The 25,623-nt window shown below is 46.0% G+C and overlaps 1 protein-coding gene across 4 annotated transcripts in view; it reads right to left on the reverse strand.

Annotated features, from left to right (window-relative positions):
* LOC147677997 (meckelin-like) overlaps positions 1-22,479 on the reverse strand; it is a 275,453-nt gene extending 252,974 nt beyond the window's left edge. For 3 of the 4 annotated variants that reach the window (XR_015302475.1, XR_015302474.1, XM_086945879.1), the window contains exon 1: positions 22,156-22,438. Coding sequence is in view for 2 of the 4 variants with exons in the window: in XM_086945879.1 (XP_086802005.1) it covers positions 22,156-22,330 (175 nt within the window). In the remaining 2 variants the exon portion in view is untranslated. Of the gene's footprint in view, positions 1-22,155 lie in introns of all 4 variants that reach the window. The other variant, XM_086945878.1, reaches the window with a different exon arrangement.
* Between the last annotated feature and the right edge of the window lie 3,144 nt (positions 22,480-25,623).

A 25,623-nucleotide genomic window follows, 5' to 3' on the forward strand; every position in this document is an offset into this window, starting at 1 on the left:
ATCGGCAATTGCCCAATGTAACATCTCCTGATACTCTGCGCCTCTGAGCAACCAGGGAGACATACGCCACAGATAGGGGGCACAACGGGGACTGCAGGCGCAACTTCAGTTGAACCGGTGAATGATCGGAGAGACCCCGGGGCATGAAGGAGGCATGTGTTACCCTGTGTATATAGCTATGTTGGAGGAACAGATAATCCAGGCGTGAAAGAGTGGGTGGACGGACGATGCATATGTAAACCTGGCTTCGGAGGGATAAAAGGCCCGCCACGAGTGTGCCCAGCCCAATGTATGTGCCAATATGTTCACTTTGGACCTAGAAGGGGGAACATCTAATAGTCTATCCTGCCACCTGTCTGAGGGATCCATGATGTCATTCCAATCTCCACCCAGAATCGTCAGGCCTCCCGGGAGATCTCCCCATAACGGTGTCAGTTTGTGGATGAAAGACTGTCCCAACGGCGGAGGGGCATAGATGCTTACTACCGTGTTCTGTTCACCGGCTATGAAACCAGGTATAACCGTAAAAAAGGCCACCTGGATCCAAACAGTGTTTTTTTTTTTTTTTTTTTTATTATTGAGAGTTCAAATATAGCAATGCAATACAATTGAAATCCAATTAATATAGTGCGAGGAAGGAAAATACTGGAAAGCATTCATACAAATTGTTGTGGATCCAAACAGTGTTGTGTAATCTGGAGTGAAACTCTGTGGTGAATAAGCACTGCTGTACCATGCGCCACCCCCCCCATAAAGCCAGAGTGGTACACCCTGGCAAACCCAAATCGGGAGAGGCAAGGGGCTTTAGTACCCAGAAGATGAGCCTCCTGTAGTAGTAGGATGTCAGCCGATTATTGCTTTGCCAAAATAAGCACCACCCCCAGTTAGACCTTGTTCAGTAAACCCTGCACGTTCCATGTAAGAATGTTGATTTCCCCAATGGAGAATCACCCGCTGTGTAGGCTATTCCTAGTCATGACTCCATTTCTTGAGAGGGACTTCTAGCAAGTCCTGTTTGTTTTGGCTAACATCACGAAGCATTCTTAGACATGCAGTTTTATTGTTCCCTTGTTAAGCATCTGCCTTTCTATTCCAACATGTTTCGTGTTGCTGGAGGAAAAACAACCGCCTGCAAGAAAAAATGTAGGTAGGAAAAAAACTTTTAAAGAAGTTGCCTATCAGCCGTTAGCAGAGAACAGTAAATAAAACTAGGTGAGTGATAGGTGCAAAAGAAGGAGGGGCTGTGGAAACTAGAAACGGAGAGTATGGAGAAAGTAGGAGAGGAAGCTGAAGAGTGGTTATCATGGGCGTAGCTTCAGGGGGGGTTTTGAGGTGTTACATCCCCTAAAAAATATATTTTGGTGAAAATAGTTGGGTTCAAGTGTTTTCAGTCGGGCATGGTGAAGTATCTGTCAGATTTCACAAGAATTTTTTACAGAAATGCAGACCGAAACACACACAGACTCTCTCCCTCTCTGCTTTAAAAGTGTCAAAAATGCTAGTTATTTTACAAAATATTGTAATTTCTCTCTTAACACCCCTACCAATTTGCATTGGTCTCGCTTTCCACTGCCCCTTTAACCCCTCTCATGTGCCCTGCATGTCAGATAATGTATTTTGACATTATATTCCATCGTGATTGTTGGGAAATCTGAGACTCATACCCCTCCAGTTTTACTGAACAAGTTTTTATCCTGGTGGTAATGAATAACGATGACTGAAAGATTAAGGCAGGGAAAAAAAGACAGTAGAGAGTAGGGGAGGTAAGGGGGGCTGGTAAGTTTAAGAGGGTCGTAAAAGACGTAAGACACTCATTTAGCATGGAGGTGGGGCTGGTAAAACGTTACTGAGGAATGGAAACAGTTACAGGTAGGAGGAGAGGGGGGCAGATTTTCCATAAGGATTCTGGAGCTGTGCCCTTCTGAAATTATTTCCTTCACATTCCTTTTCAAATATTAAATAGATCGATTTATATAGAGATACAATTGTATCACTAAACAAATCCACGTATTCAAGTCTGGGCTGTTTGTCCCAGGCTGGTCGCCCTGCCTTGCTCTGAATCAGGAGACGGAAGCAAGGAAGTAAATCAACTTTTTTAACTGTGGCAAACAAAGCAGGGCTTACTGTTCTAAAGCCCTTCATAATTATTTGTTGCCATTGTGGTCTACAGCAGTATTTTCTACTGTTTTTGCACAACAAGGAGCTTCAGATGGAAAAGGAATGATCAGGACACTCTCCACTCAAACATGCAATAACAACAATAAGGCCTGATCATCAAAGGCACCCCCTATTGAGGAACAAGCATTTACAATGCAATGGTTTCGCCTTTGGAAAAGTTGGAGCTACTGGCATTGTAAATGACAAATTTTGTATTTATGTGTTGGTTTTGAAAACAGATAAATAAATGGCATTGTCATTTACATTGCCATTATCTTCAGGACAAGAAGTTTACTGAACCTTCAAAATGGTCTATTAATGGACTGAAACCTGTGACTTCAGTTAAACAGGTATACGAATCCTGAATTTTGACGAAAAGGAGAAATTAATATCGGTCTCTTCAAATGAACAGGTTTTAGATGAATTGTAGCAAAGCTTGCCGCTGCTGAATTAGTCCTATTCTGTCTCTTCAAATGAACAGGTTTTAGATGAATTGTAGCAAAGCTCTGGTCGATGCCGTTTGTAATGTGGGTGAAATTTAGATGAGGCTTAACGTCAAAGCATAAATGGCTTGATCGTTTCTTCGTGATTTGGAACAACTCCAGCTTGCCGAAATGCAGCATTGTGCTGCTAGGGTATATTGGGTCCCCACTCTTTCTCTAAATCATCCCATATTGGCCATCTTTGTGGGAAATGCAATGCACAGAGTTGATACTGCTGGCAGCTACCACCAAACCTTCCCCGGGCAGGCTAGGACTGGTGCAGGGATAAATATTATGTCGCCCTACAAACAGCTACAGTCATTTTGGGATATTTTAGGTACATTTTTTGCAAATTAACAGAATAAAAAAAACACAGCATTGGAGGTTAATTAATGAACAATATTTTTCTCTGCTTAAAACTACACATCACAGACAACAGTGCAAGGTGGTGAAACATGAACAATGGGACCCCCTCAAATATTTAAATTATGGCCCTGGAACGGAGGGGAGCAAGAATACACAGAGAAAGAAGGGTGTTCCTACAGTGGCCGTATCATTCAATTATGTGTGTACATCTCTAAGTAATCAAAAACAGTGACAAAAAGAGGTAAAGTATAAACAGAGTTCATTCAAAAAATATTTATTTTTCTTTTTTATAGATATAAATTCATATAAATACTGTTGTCAATCAGAAAAGTACATGTATTAATTGAGAAAATTCATAAAGGACACAAAAAAGTCATAAAAACAGCAGCAAACTAACAGGACCCCTGAAAAGCAATCATACACAGCAGCTCGCTCACGTGCTATCAATCGTTCTACATTCACACCACATACACTGATGGAAAAGGAACTGGATTCCAAATAGCAAGGTGACAAAGTTAATGTAATCCAAGGGCACCAAGATGTAATTGTTGGCCCTTGTGGCGGGTCTACGCGCGTTTCGGTGGATCAAGCCACCTTCATCAGGACCTTGTTCATCAAATTGTGCAGGTATCAGGGGATCAGACAAAAAGGGAGAGTAGCCTAAAAAAGAAGACAAATCTGTCACTGTCACATACGCAAAAAAGAGAAATTTATTTTACAAAAGAACATTAATGCATTCACTGTTGGGTTGGAACCCATGGTTCATCAATATGACTAGAGTGAAAGAATCTACATTTTAGAGTAGCAAGCATGGGGAAGGGGTATCTAGTCATGTGGGGACACATTGCTGGCGGCAGGTGACTGGTCACTCTAAGAGTAAATTTAAGAGAGACCGAGTATACAATGAAGTTCCTATTTTACACTTAATCTTATCACAAACGATTCTATGTACAAAAGGCATATCCTTTCAAGTAAAAATACTTACAATGTGATAGGACACCTATCACTAAGACGTGTTCTGTTTGAAGATTTAGAGGTAAAGTCACATCAAGTGCACCGCATCTGCGAGGAAACCAAGGGAGGCTATCAGGAAGGTTGTGAACAAAAGACTGAATGGGACTCATATATTACCCCTGGTTAATAGGCTTACCCATCACGCCAAGTCGAATGTAGTATGTGACCCTCAGAGCTTCATCTTAATGGTTTAGATGCTGTATTCCATGTAGATAGCTACAAGAGAAATGTACAATACCCCCATGTCACGATAGTTATAGAAGTGATGACAGTTAGTACTTTGAGTCTGCCGGGCCCCCTTTGTTTAATACTAAGGGTAACATACCGAGACGTACGTGTTGTTTCCGTTTCGGTAGAAATTCCGAAGAAATGCCTTTGTTTCATATAATCAAGGGGAGGGTCTCAGGTTACGGCAGTCCACGTAGAAGTTTGACTCCTGTTACTTCCCAGTCTCTAATAACACAAAGAGATACCGACAAGTCTAGTAAGGGACACCATAAGCATTGTCAAGGTGTCAAAGACGTGAAAAACCAGTAAAACTAGATGGGGACTTACATTTATCAGTGGTGATAGTATATACTTTGAGTAGATATTCTGTAGATGAATTGACGCCATCCAGCAACCGTGACCCTGCAAGACGAGAATAATATACATATAATGTAATCTACGGGCATATAGGCGTGTCCAAAAAGAATTTTTATAATAACACGCACTGGGAAGGGCATGCCGGCAAGGGTGATAAATACATACTCAGAATTGTCCAGAGATGTATGCTTAGAGTGGGTGTTCAAAAGCCCCAAACTAGTGCGGTCCCAAAACCCATTAACGTCCGAGTGTAAACACCGCGGAAGACCCACGGGTTAAGCCCGATGTGCAAATTCAAAGTCAGTGCGCACGCGTAGGAAGAATTCTACCTTTAAATCTCAGAGTGCAACTGATCTGTGCTCCTCTGACTAAGATGCGTATCCGCTGTATTTACCTTAGTGTCCGGTGTAATGCGACAAAGTCCCTCCGCATTCCTGAGACCCTCAGTGGGAGATTGCTGGGGCCCACCGTATCTTATACTCTCCTGACCTAGTTAAAGTATCGTGGGAGAAGAACGAAGTCCGCGAGAGTATCACTACATGGTCATGGACATAGGACTGCATGGTGGCGGCCATCTTGTTAGTATCGAGCGAAGTGGGCTAGTAAAGCCAGGCTAACTTGACTCAAAATACGGTATCTCAAGGTGTGAGATAAAAATGAACCACGTCGGAAAGGTCGTGATTAAGGTGGAATTTCTTTACAAATTACATATCGAAGTGCTAGTCCGGCACCCAGTGCGTGTTATTATAAAAATTCTTTTTGGACACGCCTATATGCCCGTAGATTACATTATATGTATATTATTCTCGTCTTGCAGGGTCACGGTTGCTGGATAGCGTCAATTCATCTACAGAATATCTACTCAAAGTATATACTATCACCACTGATAAATGTAAGTCCCCATCTAGTTTTACTGGTTTTTCACGTCTTTGACACCTCGACAATGCTTATGGTGTCCCTTACTAGACTTGTCGGTATCTCTTTGAGTTATTAGAGACTGGGAAGTAACAGGAGTCAAACTTCTACGTGGACTGCCGTAACCTGAGACCCTCCCCTTGATTATATGAAACAAAGGCATTTCTTCGGAATTTCTACCGAAACGGAAACAACACGTACGTCTCGGTATGTTACCCTTAGTATTAAACAAAGGGGGCCCGGCAGACTCATAGTACTAACTGTCATCACTTCTATAACTATCGTGACATGGGGGTATTGTACATTTCTCTTGTAGCTATCTACATGGAATACAGCATCTAAACCATTAAGATGAAGCTCTGAGGGTCACATACTACATTCGACTTGGCGTGATGGGTAAGCCTATTAACCAGGGGTAATATGAGTCCCATTCAGTCTTTTGTTCACAACCTTCCTGATAGCCTCCCTTGGTTTCCTCGCAGATGCGGTGCACTTGATGTGACTTTACCTCTAAATCTTCAAACAGAACACGTCTTAGTGATAGGTGTCCTATCACATTGTAAGTATTTTTACTTGAAAGGATATGCCTTTTGTACATAGAATCGTTTGTGATAAGATTAAGTGTAAAATAGGAACTTCATTGTATACTCGGTCTCTCTTAAATTTACTCTTAGAGTGACCAGTCACCTGCCGCCAGCAATGTGTCCCCACATGACTAGATACCCCTTCCCCATGCTTGCTACTCTAAAATGTAGATTCTTTCACTCTAGTCATAGTGATGAACCCTGGGTTCCAACCCAACAGTGAATGCATTAATGTTCTTTTGTAAAAAAAAATTCTCTTTTTTGCGTATGTGACAGTGACAGATTTGTCTTCTTTTTTAGGCTACTCTCCCTTTTTGTCTGATCCCCTGATACCTGCACAATTTGATGAACAAGGTCCTGATGAAGGTGGCTTGATCCACCGAAACGCGCGTAGACCCGCCACAAGGGCTGAAGGACTGGGTTCTTTTGGACCCAGCGGTGCCAGGGCACAACACCTGAAACCTTCGTGGGTAACCTGCTCCGGCGTACAAGTCACAGAGACACGGGACACTTCCTTCGGCGTCAAAGATTCAAGGTTTATTTGCTGCAGGGAACACAGAAGTCACAGGAAGTACATCGAGTGTAGTTCGGGGAGACTGCTTCAAATTGGTTCTGTGGATCGCTCCTTTTATACAGTTTTTACCCATAGGATAACATGATACACAAAAGTTTACAACCCGGTTTCCACAATTAGCCCCCAAAGGGGTCGCTTTGGTCACTTTGAAACACACAAGGTCCGGAACATAAGTGCGGAAACATTTGGCGGTTCCCAACTGTAAAAACCCATCTTCCCACCATTAGCAAATTCCAATCAGCAGTAAAGTAGATCGAAATAGGAACGAAGACAGGTGCAGAGGAAGACGGAGACAGTGGGGAGATCGGAAAGGGTGTAAAAGGGGAGGTATCGGGAAACACGAGATACAGGCATCAAAGGGACGTGCCTAATGAGATGCACGGCTGAGACAATAAGTCCGTGCGGCAAGATGAGCCTCGAGCGGCGCCATCTGCCTTACAGCAGCAACCCCCTCGTCATAAAGACACTTACAAAGAACATGTGTCTTCCGCAAATATCTTGGGAGTCCCAGGGTCGCGAAGCGGACAGCGTCCGTTCGCTGGCTACTTGAGGGCAAGAGACAAAATGGATGCCGTATCTAAGATGGAACCCGTGGGTACAGATGAAAACCCACCTAACAAACGAACGGTATAAGTTAGCACAGCGAAACTGCGCACACTTACTAAACTCGTCATTTGCGGTTCATAGATACCAGACTCGACCATATTCGTGCGAGTCAAAAACACCACTTACAATTGTCACGGAACCTCAGACGCTCCTTTTGCCCTCATGTAGGCAAGCACTAGTCGGAATCATATTCGATATTCATCAGACCATCAAGATGTTGTTGTAGCATAGCTCTGTCCAACCGAGTCCCCTTGGTAACAGATGGTTGTCTCATACACGTTGTAGCACAGAGGCCACATAAGGCAGGACCACACTGCACGCAAAGGCAACACGTGAACAGGAACACTACCACAACCCCGATGATCATCAGAATCTTCCAACCCCAAGTCGACATCAGGCCCCAAAACCATCCAAGTAGCGTCCAATCCCCTACATCCACGTGTATGGATTCGGAGATCTTATGCAACTTCGAGATGGCTTGATAGACAGTAGGAGCATTATCTGGGATGAAAATGCAGCAGCTCGAATGGATCACCTTACATACCCCACCGCGATCTGCTAAAATGACATCTAAAACCATACGGTTTTGTAACGTCATAAGTCTCTCCGCCTGAAGTTCTGTGGTGATATTACCAAGGGCACTGGCAGTAATATTAGCTGTCGATTCTACCACTCGAGTCAACTGTCTCAGGTTCCTACTATTAACCATAGGTCCCCAAAACGGGAGGAAACCCTTGAAAAAGTCTCCTGCCTCTTGACCGGCAGTATCCTCTTCGCTAATTACGCCTCGTACAATTCTAGTCTTGTGATAATCGGCATCTACAGTGAACGTCGGAGGCAACAGATTTGCAATAAAACATGAGCCCATGAAGTCTGCGGGCAACCATGTGTATGCACGATCATAACAGATAAAGTATGTACCCTTGGCAGCCAGAAACACAGGGGACGAGAACATTGGCAGAAGGTAACTTTCAGTGCAAGCACTTGCTCCAAGTAGGGCTTGCGAACCACGACCCATAAGACAAAGATTACCAGTGTGGGGTACGACCCATATTGGAGGCGAGCTTTTAAGCTGCTTTTCACTAGTGAACACACTATATTCACCTCTACTTAGGACCTTATAGGCTTGTACCTCTTCTTCAGGGATAAGAAAAGGATCATGGATCTCATCCTCCATATCCTCTATTGCCATCGATAAAGATTTCTGATACGAGGTAGGACCAGAGTAGGGGGAACGTTGTTCTTGAATGGGGTGGAAACCTAGTGCGCTTCGAAACATTGTTTGAAATGCTCGAGCTGACCCTTGGGAACTATACGGTAACACCAGATATGGAATTCCCTTATCCGTAGTATGTGGCATCAGCCCACACACCCAACAATTAGTAGTGTTAACCACTAACTGATGCTGATGGAGGAGCTGAATAAAGGAATTGTTGCGGAATTCTACACGTCTAGCCTGCTCGTGTTCCGGTAACATGTGAAAGGAATGGGGAGAAGCAGTAGTGGTAAGATTAGGGTGAGAAGTGGGAGTAGGTGTAGCAGGTAAGAAGTAAGACATAGTGTAATACACCCCACCCGCCAATAATGCAGAAGCAGTCAAAAACAATACAAACAGTTGAAATATGAAACATTTAGTACGACTAAGTTGCTGCAGCTTGAATCTATGCGCCTGAGCTCCTTCCAAATCATTCAGCTTCGAGAATGCCATTCCCTACGACCGTCCGCAACGTTTCTTGACGCACTTCGTTCTGTGCAGCAATAGTCAATCCCCAGGAGTTCCTAGGAACCGACGGCCTTTAACCTAGCGTCAAGACCTACTGTCCAGAAGGAAGTACGCGCGCGGCCCTACGGCCCTCAATACACAATATGTATATATATAAGCACAATGTCTCTCAGCTGTGGAAGTAAAAAGATACAAGGAAGAAGCTTGATATATGTACAAAAAAAATTTCAATGATACGAATGTTCAAAATTGATCATGGGAAACGAAGATATTGTAGTTGTCAATTTCAGCAAAGCAAGAAAAATTTTATTTGTCCTTAGTGTGAGATCGCAAAGAATATCGATGTTTCCCGGGACGTGTCTGCTCGTCGAACAAAGGATCCGTTGAAGAGACAGCGTCCTGCTGATCAGTTGGTTGATCTGGTCTTGAGTCTTTTGCTGACAAGTGTTCAACAGTGGCTCTCTGCTGCGCTGAGGGTTCTCCAACAAGCTGTGCGTCGCTAAAAGGTACAAACGCCGGCAATGTTTCTGTTTCTGTTGACGCAATGCCTTTCCTTACCCACGGGTCTGCCGGCAAAGGAATAGGGACTCGCTTACAATGGGTAGCATGTACCCAATTTTTCCGCCCCTCAAGACGAACGGCAGTCCTCGTGGCCAGGAGTACCTGGTAAGGTCCGGTAAATCGGGGGTCCAGATTGGTCTTGCGTGAAAAGTTGCGAGTAACCACCCAGTCCCCGGGCTGGAGCTGGTGGCCTGGACCCTCCGTCTGCGTCGGCAAGGCGTCGTAAACCTGTTGGTGAATTAACCTCAGTTTAGCAGTCAAGTCATGTAAGTAGTCAATCAACATCGGATACTCAAGATCAGAGAATATTCCTGGCCTAGGAACCCCCCACACATTCGCAGGACGGCCGAACACTATTTCATAGGGACTAAGCCCTATTCGGGAGTGTACAGTCGCCCTAGTCGACAGTAGTGCTAGAGGCAAAGCATCAGGCCACGAAAGTCCAGTCGTAGCCTGAATCTTCGCTAGCTTTAGTTTAAGGGTGCCATTGTACCCCTCAACCAATCCAGCTGACTGGGGATGATTGGCGCTATGGAATTTTTGATTAATTCCAAGGCCCTTACACACACTCTTCATCACACCTCCAACAAACTCACTTCCGTTATCTGACCACACGACTCTAGGCATTCCATACCGAGGAAAATATTCCTTCAGTAGGATTTTCGCAGTAGACAAAGCAGTATTGTCTTTGAGAGGATAGGCCTCGATCCATCGAGAGAATGCGCAAACCACAACTAAAACGTATTTCAGGTTATTGCATCGCTCCATATGGATGAAGTCCAATTGAATCACCTCAAAGGGATACGAAGGAGGAGCAAAACTGCCAGGGGGAGTTGGGGTTCCTTTGCCAGGATTGTACATTATACACACCATACAATTCTTCACCAGACGTTCAGCACATTTTGTAATGCCATCATTCTTCCACACAGCAGCCAGCAACTTGCAAATACATTTCGCGCTAATATGTGCTAACCCATGTGCCATTGTCACAACGGCCAGCACATACGCATCAGGCAACATCCATCTTTTCTGATCCGACAAATCAATCCAGCAACCATTCGCATCCAACTTTCCCGTACTTTCTTTCCACTTCGTCTTTTCAGTCTCGGTGGCCTCATTCTGAATTGCTTTCACGCTCTCTATGGTATCTTCACACATACTTGATTCTGTAGGCCACCTAACCAAACTCGTCACATACATTCGAGCGCTAAGGTTCCGGGCAGTCTCCTTAGCAATCTCATCTGCAAACGCGTTACCACGACCAACATCATCCGTCACTTTACGATGCGCACTACACTTAACAATTGCAACTTGCTTAGGCAAAGTCAATGCATCCAAAAGGTCGTTCACAAGCTGGCCATGCTGTATCTTCGTACCATGCGACGTCAAGAAACCACGCTCTCGCCACAATCGTCCAAAACTATGCGCTACACCGAAAGCGTACTGGCTATCGGTGTACACATTCACACGTTTCCCTTTTGCTAACACACATGCTCTAGTGAGAGCAATCAGCTCTGCAGCTTGGGCAGAATTCTGATTCAATCTTGCAGTCTCAACAACAGTGTTCAACGTTACAACAGCATAGGCAGTAGTCACATCGCCATTCGGCAACTTAAAACATGACCCATCCACATACAGAGTGCCATCCGGGTCTTCCAATGGGGTGTTTTTAAGGTCCACTCGACCTTTTGTTTCCTCTTCTGTCCGCAAGTAACAGTCATGTTCTGCTACTTCATCTGACTCTGCACTAATTGGTAACAAAGTTGCCGGATTTAGGACATTACAACGTTTTATCTGAATATGGCTTGCCAAGAGCGTCAATTCGTACCCAGACAACCTCGCACTCGTCAAGTGCTGAGTTTTCGTTCGATTCAAAAGAGTATCGACTGCATGCGGAACCATCACCGTGAGCATATTATCCATGACCAATCCTGCTGATTGTCGGATGGAGACCGCAGCTGCCGCAGTTGCTCTCAAACAACTCGGCAATGCCCTAGCTACTGGGTCTAAGGTCGAGGAAAAATATGCACATGGACGTTGCTTACCACCAAAAGGTTGCGTTAGAACACTCAAAGCACAACCTTCCCTCTCGTGAACATATAACGTGAACGGCTTGCTGTAATCAGGGGTACCTAACACAGGGGCCGAACACAATGAATCACGCAGTTCAGAAAAACTTTTCTGACATTCTTCCGTCCATGGTAAAGGAGTTGAAACATCCTTGCACGTAAGAGCCACCAATGGTTTCGCTAGCAATGAAAAATTAGGAATCCATTGCCTGCAGTACGACGTGATACCTAGAAAGGCACGCACATCTCTTTGGGTGTTTGGCACAGCCATTCGCGCAATCGCTGCAATTCTCTCTGGGGTCAATCTCCTTCCCTCCTTTGACAATAAGTGACCTAGATAGGTTACTTCTTGACAACAATATTGGAGTTTAGAAGGTGACACCTTGTGATTCAACTCACAGAGATGTTGCAGCAACGACACAGTAGCAATTTTGCAAATGTCCTGAGTATCGGCAGCCACCAATAAGTCATCGACGTATTGGATTAAAGCCGCACCAACCGGCAACCGAAACGCATCCAGTTGACCCTTCAAGGCTTGACTGTAAATTGATGGACTTTCACAGTAGCCCTGAGGAGCGCGTTTGAACCGGAAGCTACGTCCACCGAGAGAGAAACCGAAAAGGTCCCTGCTCTCTTCGGCAATCGGGATGCTGAAAAATGCATTTTTCAAATCAATCACCGAAAACCATGAAGCAGTAGCTGGAATCAGAGTCAGTAGCGCCGTGATGTCAGGCACGACAGGAAATTGAGGAACCACAATTTTATTTACCTCCCGTAAATCGATAACAAAACGATAAACAGGCGGTTTTGTAGGATCTGTACGTTTTAGAATGGGCAGTACAGGGCTATTGCACACGTTTCCCCGAGTCTCCTCAATAACATCTTTCTCGATCAAGTCATAGATGATCGCTAACAATGCTCGTTCACCATCAAGGGAGATACGGTATTGGGGAATACGTGGCAATCGCACATTAGATTTCAACTGAACAACATAAGGGGAGATATCAAGTAGGCCCACATCATTTGGACCCGTCGCCCACAAAGACGCAGGAAGAGAACTCAATTCCGGTGGAAGCTTATCGAGGGACAAATACATGGGAGAGACTACCCTCTCTCCTAACGTAAGCTTTACACCCGCAGGAGAACAATACAAAGTTGCATACAAACGTTTAAGCAAATCCAGACCCAAAAGATTTTCGCCACAACCAGTAGTCAAAATCAACGGAGCTTGGAGCTCACGAGGCCCAATTTGAAGGGGCAAAGGGCGCGAAACTGGATTGCTAACGGGGGCGCCAGAGAATCCAACGGAAACATTTGTTAAGCCAGACAAAGGTGCGCCAGGGAGTTTCGAATGCATGATAGAACTTTTCGCTGCACCAGTGTCCAACAGAAAAGGCTCAACGACGCCCGATGTAGCAACTGCGACGTAAGGCCCTCTCTGATCAACCGGAACTGATACCACTCCCTCTCCTTGTCTTTGGCTGTCCTAGTAATTACTGTCGTCAGTTCCCTGATCGACGTAATAATCGTCTACATTGTACTGTGCAGATCGCCCTTGCGACGATCCACGTTGATCGAAACAATTATTAGAGTTTGATGAATTGTCAAGGCGATCGTTCTGAGCACCACGACCTCTACCACGTGATGCGTGCTGTGAACCACCACGTCCTCCTTTAGACGAATTACCACTATTACGTTCATTTAAAGCAGGGCAATTGAATTTAATGTGTCCTTCCTGTCTACAATAAGCACATTGATTGTACCCTAACGAAGATCTTTGGAAAGAGGAATCATTACGCGGCTGCGATCGATTCGATTGCGACTGTGATCTATTCTGCTGAGGCGCACTCTGATTAGAATGTGGCGGATACGCTTGTTGTAACAACACTTTAGTTTTTAGCTCTTTCGTCTTTTTATCAGCACGGTCATTTTCCTCTTTCTCCCTATTCTCGTAATATTGTGCCGTAGCCAATATCTGAGCTGAGGTAGAAACGGCCCATGCACTCTCTGAATTCTTTAATTTATTGCTTAGATCAGGCAACAAGTTCGACACGAATTTATCCACAAACAACCTCTGTCCACCCTCAGTACCCATATCCTGTCCACTATGATCAATGAATGCTTCTTCGAACCTCGTAAAGAAGTCGGAAACACTCTCATCTTTCTTTTGCTTACAAGCTGACAGTTTGTCCCAATTTACTCTCATAGCTGGCATAAGCGTCTTCATTAACGTTATTATCCGCTGAGGAAGAGCAGTAATCAATTGATCGGGTTTAGTAGCAGCCACTTGTCCAGCGTCTGCCGCTGTAATGGCAGCCCAATCACCACCTAATTCATTTGCGTGATCTTGGTGACGAATCTTAGCCCATACCGGTTGCGGTACGACGTTGCCAAACAACATATCGATATCGGCAAGATTCATTACCGTAGCATCTACGAGCTGCGATAATTCCTTATAATACCCAGTAGGATTTTTACGAGGATCGGGCAAAGATTGTTTCACCTGAAGCACTTCCGATCGTTTCCATGGGAGGTGTATCCACACTCTCTCAAAATGTGCCAATACCGGGTTAGGTTGAGCATTAGGATCAGCTGGTATCCAAACCGGCGGAACTTCACGCATAGGATATTGGCCAGACTCGTCTTGTTTTTCAATATCCTCAACAAACAGTGCATGAGGAATAGGAGCGGGACGAAGAGAAAGCAACCGCTCGATAGCCCGTCGGACATTAGTATCCACTATCAGTCCAGTTGCGAACTGAAGCCGAAGTTCAGACAGGGCGGTCAGCACCTCGTCAGGCGCATCGGCCGCTATCTGATCATGTAGGAACTTGCACATTTCGTCAAACACATATCTCTGAGTTGGTATGTTGAATTGACTAAACGTGTCGAGGACAACACGGGGTGGATTTCTAAGAGGGTTTACCATCCAACCCATCGCCATATTATATAGCGCAACACGTTCTCTGTTACCAGGAAGCTGACTACGTCTCTGAGGACCATCGGAACCAGCAGACACACGAACAGGTCCGAGCGACTGAAAGAAACTTGCTGCAATAGGAGAATTACGACTACGAGTAGAGGGAGAAGAATAAGACACAGGACTAACAAGAGAAGGAGTAGAGACAGTAGCAACAACAGGGGTTAACAACACAGGAGCAGTAGCGGGAGCAGGAGTATGTGGAAGCGGAGGAGCAGTAGGAATAGAAACAGACAAAGGAGCAGGAACAGTCGGAAGAGCGGGTGCAGGTTGAGGAACAGGCGGAGGAACAATAGGTGGAAGAACAGGTACGGCAGGGACCACAGGAGCTGCGGTACCATGTACGTACGGAGGTGGCGACTTCATAAGATAGGACATTAAAGGATCCTCAACTGCCTCTTCCTTCTTATCCGACTCCGTAGGCAGAGCAGGATAACACTTGTCTATAGTCATACGCTGTAGCCTCTCAAATACTTCCTTATCCTTATCCTCCTTATCACGCTGGAACTGCTCAGCTTTCTTCACTATGGTAGCAACATTATCTCGCTGACTACGCTTATTTTGTCTGATTTCTTTCTGTCGGGCTTCTTTGCGCCACAACCGAAAGGCATCAAACATGGCCGGCCTTGATTTACGTTCGAACAATTTTATTTCCAAATTATATAAGATCGACGTCTCGAAGCTACCGTGAGGTGGCCAACGAAGATCGCCGTCTTTCTTTGTATATTTAACCCAATAATCGTTAAAAGCAATCGGGCCTAGCCCATGTTTGCTATATAAGTCATAAGTAGGAGTTCCAACCGGAGGTATCGGACATGAGTCCTCCAGCAGGGAATCCGCACCACAAGGTCTAAAACAGCTGAACAAAGTACTGCGACCAGGCATCTTGCACACTAGCCGAGTTTCACAAACTTCAAGGGTTACGGGATTTACCAAGTCCCAGCAAAGAACAAAACCCTCGGTTTTTGGCGGCTGCAGTCGTCAAACAATACAACAACAAAATACGCTAGCAAAGTGTCACCGACAAAAACACTCACACAGCGTTCACAACAAAAACACTCGCTAAAGTGTCCAACAACCAAGAACTCTGGGAGCGACCCACAAATACTTAACTCAAAGATCGATGGCGTCACCAGGAAGGCCCGTCAATCGTCTCGCTATACCAAGGTCTACGCCAGGCGCCAAAACAGGTCTACAGTCAGGGCAGCAGTCCGTCGCAGCCGTCAGGAGGCGGGAATCTTCGCGGGAAAAGTCTTCGGGCCACTTATTTCGACAACAGGATCGATGAAGCGGGGTGCACCTTCCCTCGGAGATTTCACACGAAGTTCCTCACGATCGTCGGGCTTGGACCGGTACCACTGATGCAGCCCCACGTTGGGCGCCAACTGAAGGACTGGGTTCTTTTGGACCCAGCGGTGCCAGGGCACAACACCTGAAACCTTCGTGGGTAACCTGCTCCGGCGTACAAGTCACAGAGACACGGGACACTTCCTTCGGCGTCAAAGATTCAAGGTTTATTTGCTGCAGGGAACACAGAAGTCACAGGAAGTACATCGAGTGTAGTTCGGGGAGACTGCTTCAAATTGGTTCTGTGGATCGCTCCTTTTATACAGTTTTTACCCATAGGATAACATGATACACAAAAGTTTACAACCCGGTTCCCACAATTAGCCCCCAAAGGGGTCGCTTTGGTCACTTTGAAACACACAAGGTCCGGAACATAAGTGCGGAAACATTTGGCGGTTCCCAACTGTAAAAACCCATCTTCCCACCATTAGCAAATTCCAATCAGCAGTAAAGTAGATCGAAATAGGAACGAAGACAGGTGCAGAGGAAGACGGAGACAGTGGGGAGATCGGAAAGGGTGTAAAAGGGGAGGTATCGGGAAACACGAGATACAGGCATCAAAGGGACGTGCCTAATGAGATGCACGGCTGAGACAATAAGTCCGTGCGGCAAGATGAGCCTCGAGCGGCGCCATCTGCCTTACAGCAGCAACCCCCTCGTCATAAAGACACTTACAAAGAACATGTGTCTTCCGCAAATATCTTGGGAGTCCCAGGGTCGCGAAGCGGACAGCGTCCGTTCGCTGGCTACTTGAGGGCAAGAGACAAAATGGATGCCGTATCTAAGATGGAACCCGTGGGTACAGATGAAAACCCACCTAACAAACGAACGGTATAAGTTAGCACAGCGAAACTGCGCACACTTACTAAACTCGTCATTTGCGGTTCATAGATACCAGACTCGACCATATTCGTGCGAGTCAAAAACACCACTTACAATTGTCACGGAACCTCAGGGCCAACAATTACATCTTGGTGCCCTTGGATTACATTAGCTTTGTCACCTTGCTATTTGGAATCCAGTTCCTTTTCCATCAGTGTATGTGGTGTGAATGTAGAATGATTGATAGCACGTGAGCGAGCTGCTGTGTATGATTGCTTTTCAGGGGTCCTGTTAGTTTGCTGCTGTTTTTATGACTTTTTTGTGTCCTTTATGAATTTTCTCAATTAATACATGTACTTTTCTGATTGACAACAGTATTTATATGAATTTATATCTATAAAAAAGAAAAATAAATATTTTTTGAATGAACTCTGTTTATACTTTACCTCTTTCTGTCACTGTTTTTGATTACTTAGAGATGTACACACATAATTGAATGATACGGCCACTGTAGGAACACCCTTCTTTCTCTGTGTAACAGTGCAAGGTGGTTCCATCTGAACAAACTGTTTTAATACAGGGGGCTCTCTGCACCCAATGGGCAAACCCGAGCATGCGGACCAGCATGGTCCACCAGCCCCCCAGAGACCCTACCTTCAGGCCACCGGCACCGCCCTTTGGCAAAAACTGCAATGTTCGAATGAGAACACATGACCGGAGACGAGGTGAAAAGTGACACCTAAACGCACAACACGCCAACATGAAACTTAAATGCGTGTGACATTTATGAACAAATGTGGCCTAACCTACGTCAAAAAATAAATCCATACAACTATACAACACACTGCGCGACACACTGCTGGTCGTCGCACCCTGTAACAACGTGAACTGAACCTAAAATGAAACTAAAAGGGTGGGTGGAACAACGTGTAGCTGCTAAATTATGGACGGTGGATTCTGGGGCTCTGCATCTTAATCCTGGCCGCCCAGCTGACGAGCATGTGTGACCCTGATTAATCACTTGTACAATGCTATTGCTGCACTGTGCTTTACCCTGTAACTTAAATATGGGTCGTGGTGGAACACGAACCACCCTCTTGGACGCACGCCAGGCTACTTACGGGACATGCTCTTCGGCTCAGCCCAACAAACTCAGCAACCACAGACCTCGCAGGACCCCGAGGCGCAGTCATCCAGCAGGGCCCGCATCCTCCAGTCAAAAAAAAGCCTTCTGGCGATGGCATGGGCTGGCCTGCGCCTGACCGCTGCACATTGGAAAATACCAGAATAGGAGCTTCAAAAAGAAATAAAAACAAGCACTGTAATACAAGCACGGCCGGTAGAGCCCACGTCTCCCCGCAGCTCCGGGAGTGTATCGAGCAGCCGGATCAGCAGCCCCCTCCTCTCGCGGCCGCTGGGGGAGATATAGGAGCTGACGCAGGCGGGGTCCTTGATCAACAGAGTGGTTCTGGCATAATACTTGGTACTTGTTTGCAGAGTTTTCTTACCCCCCTCACCATTCATCCGCCCTTGCTTTCTTTCCTTCCTGCTCCGCTGCCCTTTGGCAAAAACTACAATGTTTGAATGAGAACACATGACCGGAGACGAGGTGAAAAGTGACACCTAAACGCACAACACGCCAACATGAAACTTATATGCGTGTGACATTTATGAACAAATGTGGCCTAACCTACGTCAAAAAATAAATCCATACAACTATACAACACACTGCGCGACAAACTGCTGGTCGTCGCACCCTGTAACAACGTGAACTGAACCTAAAATGAAACTAAAAGGGTGGGTGGAACAACGTGTAGCTGCTAAATTATGGACGGTGGAATCTGGGGCTCTGCATCTTAATCCTGGCCGCCCAGCTGACGAGCATGTGTGACCCTGGCACGGACAGCGGGAGGGGCGGGAAAGGCTCGGACAGCGGGAGGGGGGGCGGGAAAGGCTCGGACAGCGGGAGGGGGGGCGGGAAAGGCTCGGACAGCGGGAGGGGGGGCAGGAAAGTCTCGGACAGCGGGAGGGGGGGCGGGAAAGTCTCGGACAGCGGGAGGGTGGGTGGGAAAGGCTCGGACAAAAGACAACAACGGGGCATTGGAAATAACAACTTCAAACTCGCCAACCACTTCGGCCAAAGGCTTTTCCAAAATGACGAAAACATCACAGGACAAAAAAAAAAAGTACACGCCCACAGCCACATGACGTCAGAAGTGGGTGGAAAGGGAAAAAATCACGGGAACGCCCATGAATCTGGTCCGGCCATGACGGACAGATCTCTGTTCCAATTGCTAGCCTCCATTTATGGAGCTAGCCAATGGAACAGAGGGCGGGACTAAGCCCCACACTGTAGGGACATAAGATTTCTCCTGGGCGGAGCTAGGAGCTCCGGCCCCAGGCGAAACCTAAAAATATAAGTGGAGGAAGGGGGGGTTTTATAACTCCGTCCTCTCTCGCTATGAGAGGACGTGCTCCCGGACGTGCAGGCGATTCCATACAGCAGTAGGTGTATGGGCCTAGAAGAGGGACTCACGGTTGGAGTATCCCTCAAGTGACCAAGTGGAGAGCTGGTACGAGGAGCTTTGGCTTCCACATATCATTGTGTATAACACTATAAGTGTCCAGTAAGGTGATTGACGACCTCACTGCCCTGACGAAATTGCCAAGAAATTGAATAGGCAATGAAACATGTCGGCCCATCATCAAGTGGTCTGCACACATGCAGATTGTTTTTCATTTGAATAGGTGCACGAGTTGAAAATAAAACTGACATTGGGAATCGTGCATCTTATTTCAATCTTAACCTCAGTGGGTTGTACTCGTGGTATTTGTGATAAATACACTACACTTTCTTTTCTTTCACCACTATTTGTTTTGGACACTATTTTCTTTTCTTGAGGCAAGATGGCTACCAATGATGAGAAATGTAGGCATACCTGGTGAGAACCAACCAGCCAGCTCCATTGGTTTTGTGCACGTAGGTGCCATCTTGTCCTTCATAATTTTTTGGTTTATACACATGTATATGTGACTTGTGTTGATAATATCAGTGGCACACATTTTGCATAAATGGGGGTGCGGATTGACAGCGACTGTCATTTGTAAGGGTTCAGGATCAGAAATCAGGCAATAAAGTGGGAGGACATCACCTCAGTTTAAAGTGAGGATTGTTGATGGGAGAAAGAGTTACGAAACCCCCCTTCGTACACTTATATTTTTCCTCAATAGGAGGTGCCTTTGATGATCAGGTCTTATTGTTAATGAGTGTTTTCTATAGGCCAGTGATGCTGTCAGTTTCATGGTCTGGGGCATTGGAGTCTCCCTCCCTGTGTGAGAGCAGCTGTTCGTCATTCACAGGCATAGATCCCACGTTTTCCCATTTGTCACACGTAGGAGTGGATACAAGCATGGGTGATCTGGTGCCTTGTTCTCGGTAATGGTGTTAAATGCTAATCTTTTATTATGTATTTTGTTCTGAGACCCCCTAAGCAAGCTAACCTCCCTCACTGTGACACCCTTGGCCCTGGCTGCATGTTGCTGGCTTCTGTTAGAAGTGGAGCTGCATTTGGTCCCCTCTGAAATGGAATCAAAAGACGAGCAGGCCAGTGTTCTTGTTCTCTTGAGAAAAAATGAAATCCAGAATTTGTAAAGGGCAAACAATTACCCGAAGGGCATCAGGGCGCTGAGGGCCGTCAGCGAGCTACTGCCCAGAGTCACATGGTGCTGGGCTGACCTGCTGTCGGGGCTCAAACTGTGAGCCCCCGTGTTCTGGTGTCAGTCGCCCTGGCCCCTGCGCCACACCTCTTCCACAAGTTGATACAAATATCTGAGTCAAGGGCAAAGACGAGAAATGTGCTTACAGTAGACAGTTATCTTCTGTATAACACTAAAACTGACCGAATCTTCGTGCCCTTAACAACATTAATGCCACAAACATGGATTGATTTATGAACAATAAGTGTTAAAAACGTTAAGGCAATGCATGTCAACTATTTAGTTACTCTCTTATTTCAAGTTTTACTTAATTTTGCCTCCCTCAGAGTTAGCTATTTAATCATGTTGTGTTTCTTTCTGTAATTTTTTCAGTGCCTACTTTGAGCTGTGCAGGTGTTTATGAGGGGCTTCGATTGAGAGCTTTAACGCTGACGCCAAATCAAAGTGCCTGTCAGTGGGTTGGCCTCTCTGCAGAGCACACAGAACAATGGTCATGTATTCCAGTTGTAATTGCAATTTTGTTAAAATGTGTGTGAAGGGGTTGCACAGGCGGCAAAATATTTACAGGGCAAAAGTAAAAGTAAAATAAAGCGCTTAAAAGTGAGTGAGTGCCAGAGGCGCAACTAAAGCCAAATTTCAGAGGGGGGGGGGCTAAAAAAAAATTGGGGGGGATAATTGTTCCGGCCATAGGCAGAGTGGAGATGCAGGGGCTCCAAGAAAGGGTGAAAAACAACAAAGCCTCATTAACAAGCAAATTGTCTTTTAACCCCTTCAATGCTGATGACAGAACGGTTCCGTCATCAGCGTCGGTTGAGCTGTGCTGATGACGGAACCGTTCCGTCATGACTCCGCCCGCGCAAGGCGGAGTCAGCACAGGCGGGGAATACGCCCCGCACGCAAGGGGTTAAAGACCTGTGAAGTACTCAGTTTCGGTTGTGTGTTTGTGCCTGGGAAGCTGTCTCAGCCAGGCTGACAGACATGAGGGGGGGAAGGGGGGGGGGGGGGGGGGGGGTTAAGCTCTTAGAGCCCAATGGGCGTTGCGCGCCTGGTGAGTGCTGTGTTTGTACGTGGTGAAGTGAGGGAGATGCAAGCAAGTGCATTCAGGGAACAGTGAAAAGAGGGTGCTGAAGAGGAAAGCAAGGAGGCTGAATATGTGCAGATCTGTTTTCCATTTCTTTCTTCTGGAAGAGGATCGCTGCACCTCAAGTTTGTCCATTAAGCTTGCCCAGGTCGCGCACTACATAAAAGTCATCCCAAACTTTTATGCCACACCACTTTCAAATTTCACCAGCCGCCACTAATCTTGGTGAGAGGGAGCACTGGAGAAACACAAGCTGTGAATAAATCACTTTATCAGCATTGAACGGAGAATGTTCTGCACTGTTGCTCCTTTCAGAAGAGGGCTGCGACTCTGAAGCAGGCGCAATTCCCTGTTGGGAATCTACAACAGTACTGCATTTTATGGCGATTGTGTTTAAATCTGGAGTTTCATCAGACTTGGCATTCTGCAAGCAGATCCAAACATACGGCCTTTTTCCAAGCAAAGGCAAAGCAAATAATCGAGAAAAAGCTTCGTTTCCGGGTTTCCTACATCAGTAACCTTGACCCAAGCCCCCTCCGCCCCCACTCCCGCACTCTTTCCCAAGCACTCACCATCAGCACTCTTGATGCTGTTAGCGTCACAGCTGCTGCACCCCAGGGTGGCCGTGTTAAAGTACTGCGAGGCGTCGCAGGTTGCCGGCCGGGTGAGGGGGATACTGGTCTGGGCGAAGCCGAGAGAGGGGAGCAGGAGGAAGAGGCAGGCCACGGTGCCCCTGGACCGATGCATGGTGTCCGTCGGTCTGTCTGCCTTCCTGCTGCGACTCTGCGAGCAGGGAGCATATGTCTCACCTGTGCAGGGGGTCGCTCTCGTGTGAACAACTTGTGCGCCTCCCTCTCGTGTGTGTACCTGTGACCATGGTTACCAACTTCCAAATCTCAGGTTACAACAAAGCACCTTCGCTAGGAGGCAGCACAGCCCCACCCACCGACACCTCCCACAAGCAGAGCCCAGAGCAGCGCGCGCAGCTGCCCATATCTGAATGGTGTGCAGTGATCAGTGTCACCGAGGCGCGAGGAAGCCGGGTCCAGGACAAGCCACTACCCCATCCCGATTTACAGCGACCACGACAGAACGGAGGAAGAAGGCGGCTGAACCCGGAGACAAGAAAAACTTTTGAAACAATTGAGACAATGCGGTGCGTTAATGACACACAATGCTATTTTGCTTTCTTAAGTCATCTTCTTGTCTTGCTCTTACTTCAATAAAGAAAAACGAAATTCCTGTGTCTTTCATATTGTATATGCCCTTGCAACTTAACTGATTCTATTTATAGTCTCGTGACATGCATACACTCGAATCAGGATTACTAGTAAAATGTGAATGGGAAAAAGTCCCCGGTTTGTGATTTAAAAAAGATGCTGGAATCGGGGCGGAAATTATACAGATTTCCGTAAGAAAACTCCATTTCAAATGAGAAAACTCGTAGTCCAGAATAGGTCTGCACCAGGAAATAATTGCTCGATTTTGTATAAATAATTTCTAGGTGCTTGAAGTCCGATCTGATGACCTCTGACCGCTTGTTGACGTTCATAGTCTGCACCACTGTCTTTGCTCTCAATCTCCAGTGATGGCGAATCGGCAACAGAGACCCGGTAATGGCTGACCCTATTTTCCAGCAGTTAGCAAAGTGTTTCCCAATTTGGGGTGTGATCAATAGACGTAACTATGCTTCTCACCCTTAAAAAAACACTGTAGAGTAACCACCCCCACCGTGCCATTAAGACACTGCTCAAAGCCCTGTTTTGTCTGACCGCCTAATGCATTCTGGGTGTTGTAGTCTTGTTGTGTTTCCATAGAACTAATTCCACATAAAATCAACAATGATTTGTAGTTGAAAGGCTTGAGACTGGAGACACTGTCAGCAATGCCCAAGAGTGAGGACGTCACCCTACAAACACCAGCGAGGCAAGTAGGTGTGACGGGCCATAATTGCAATCCTAGCCCATGTACACACCACCATGAACATCCTCACTGAACACACTCGATCACCCACGGGTTTATTTCCAAAGGGCAAACTCAAATAGACACACAGTCCCTGTAGAGAGAAGTAGTGTCAGTCAGACTCGGGAGTGCACTCTCTCCACTAGCAGCTTGGATGCTGCAAACGGCTGGCACCCATAGAGGAGGTCAGGGCTTTAAAGTGGGATGAAGAAGGGGCTGGGGGGAGGGGAGGATGGGCTCTAAAAGGGTGTGGCCTATGTAAATCAGGGTGTGGCTTAAACATGTACACTGCATTTCTGCGATTCCCACCGTGTGCCACCCAACCAGTATTTTGGTGCCTCTCAGAGTTCTGCAATTGCATCCAGATATAGAACACAACTGGCATACACCTAAAACTAGCCAGGAGGATTGGCTTTGTCAGTGATTGTTAGATCTTTAAGATAAAGCACTACACAAGAACAATATGCTACAGAAACAGCTAACCCTCTTAGGGAATGTAATAAAATATGTGCATTATAAACTGGAGCTAAATTACTGCCATAGATACCTTAACGTTTTTTACTTTCATTGGTCAGAAATCGGTCAGTGTTTTTAGCATTAATGTTAAAAACAATACTATAGTACCCAACAGGGATCCGGTTCAGTGTTCGCTTTGAATTACTTATTCAAAAATAGGGGGAGATAGAGGGAAAATGCTAAGGCTCACCCTCCAATTTTAGACATAACACGAAAAACCTCTGAACCAGAGATCAAGAGCCTAGCTGTATTTTTATGATAATATTCTCAACGCTCACTGGGGTTGGAATAGAAATCAATGTATTTTTTGTATAAAAAGAAAAATTGTTCTTTTTCTTAGTGTCCCCTCACTCACCAGGGTTGCCCCATGGTGGCATGCTTCATCATAGGGGCCATCCCAGCCCTTTACGGACTGGGGCGTGCTACGACTTGCGAACTACGTAGGAGCACTTAATTCAGACTATGTGTGGTGCGAGAACTGTGATGTGATGGAGTGGGATAAGTGTAAGTGATTTAAAATACCTGCCTAGTAAGCTACAACAGTTTTATTCTTGCTCCTAGGGGGTAGGGTTAAAAACGGGGTAGAAAAATTAGGGTCCCTAAAGGACAATGGGCTTAGGTGTACCTATTCATTCCTATCTGTCAACATGTTTCGAGCGTCCCCCAAGCTCTTCCTTAGGACTACACAGGGACCAGCTCTGTGTTCGCCACTCCTAACAATGCTCAAATGAGCTAATAATGGAAATAAAGAATTAATTTAATGCTACAAAAAACGTTTTAAGCATGCAACCAGTACCTACGCAAGGGAATAATCACGTGGTATCTGTAAGAAAAAACACATACATTGTGGTTATGGGGTAGAAAGTCCCCTATAGATATGCACACACAACATATAATATATGTGTCTCTCTGTCCACAGAAGCCCAATGGCGTGTCAGTTTAAAAAAACGTTTTGCCAGGAAAAACGTGTTTTTTTGCACATTGTGAAACATTCAAGAATACTTCTTTCATACAGCGCAGTTCTATTTACATACATGTTGCAGGACCTAACTTGGCCCCATGGACTCGGAGGGTTTGTATCCCATCTATCTGGTGGTTGGAAAGAGAGAAATGGGAACAAAATGCCGGGTTAGTGTCTCGGACTTGCCTGTGTGATGGGGAGCGGGCGCTGCTGCGGTCCGTAGTTTGCCACAACCCGCGTTTTTCCAGAAACTCACTTACTTGAATTCAGGGTACTAACGGCCGATTCACCTACTCAGTTGCCTCCGGACCGAATGTTAGAGTATCAGTCCCGGGGGATTGCTTATGTAATACATTTCTGCATACTCATTGTGAACAAGTGGACTGTGCGCGTTGCTCCAAGGTGGAGGTTCTTTTCGGCGGCCATATTGGATGTATCCGGCCGCGTGACACACAGGCAGGGTGAATGCCAAAAAACACATTTAAATTCATTTTTTATATTACATGCCTACCTCCTGATTTTTCAAGATCAAACTGGTCAAAGAAACAGGATATTTAGTGTAATCTCAGTATATTAAGATCACGTCTGCCGAGTCCAGTGT

The sequence above is a fragment of the Lissotriton vulgaris genome, chromosome 12 (assembly GCF_964263255.1).
Source record: "Lissotriton vulgaris chromosome 12, aLisVul1.2, whole genome shotgun sequence".
Taxonomy (NCBI): domain Eukaryota; kingdom Metazoa; phylum Chordata; class Amphibia; order Caudata; family Salamandridae; genus Lissotriton; species Lissotriton vulgaris.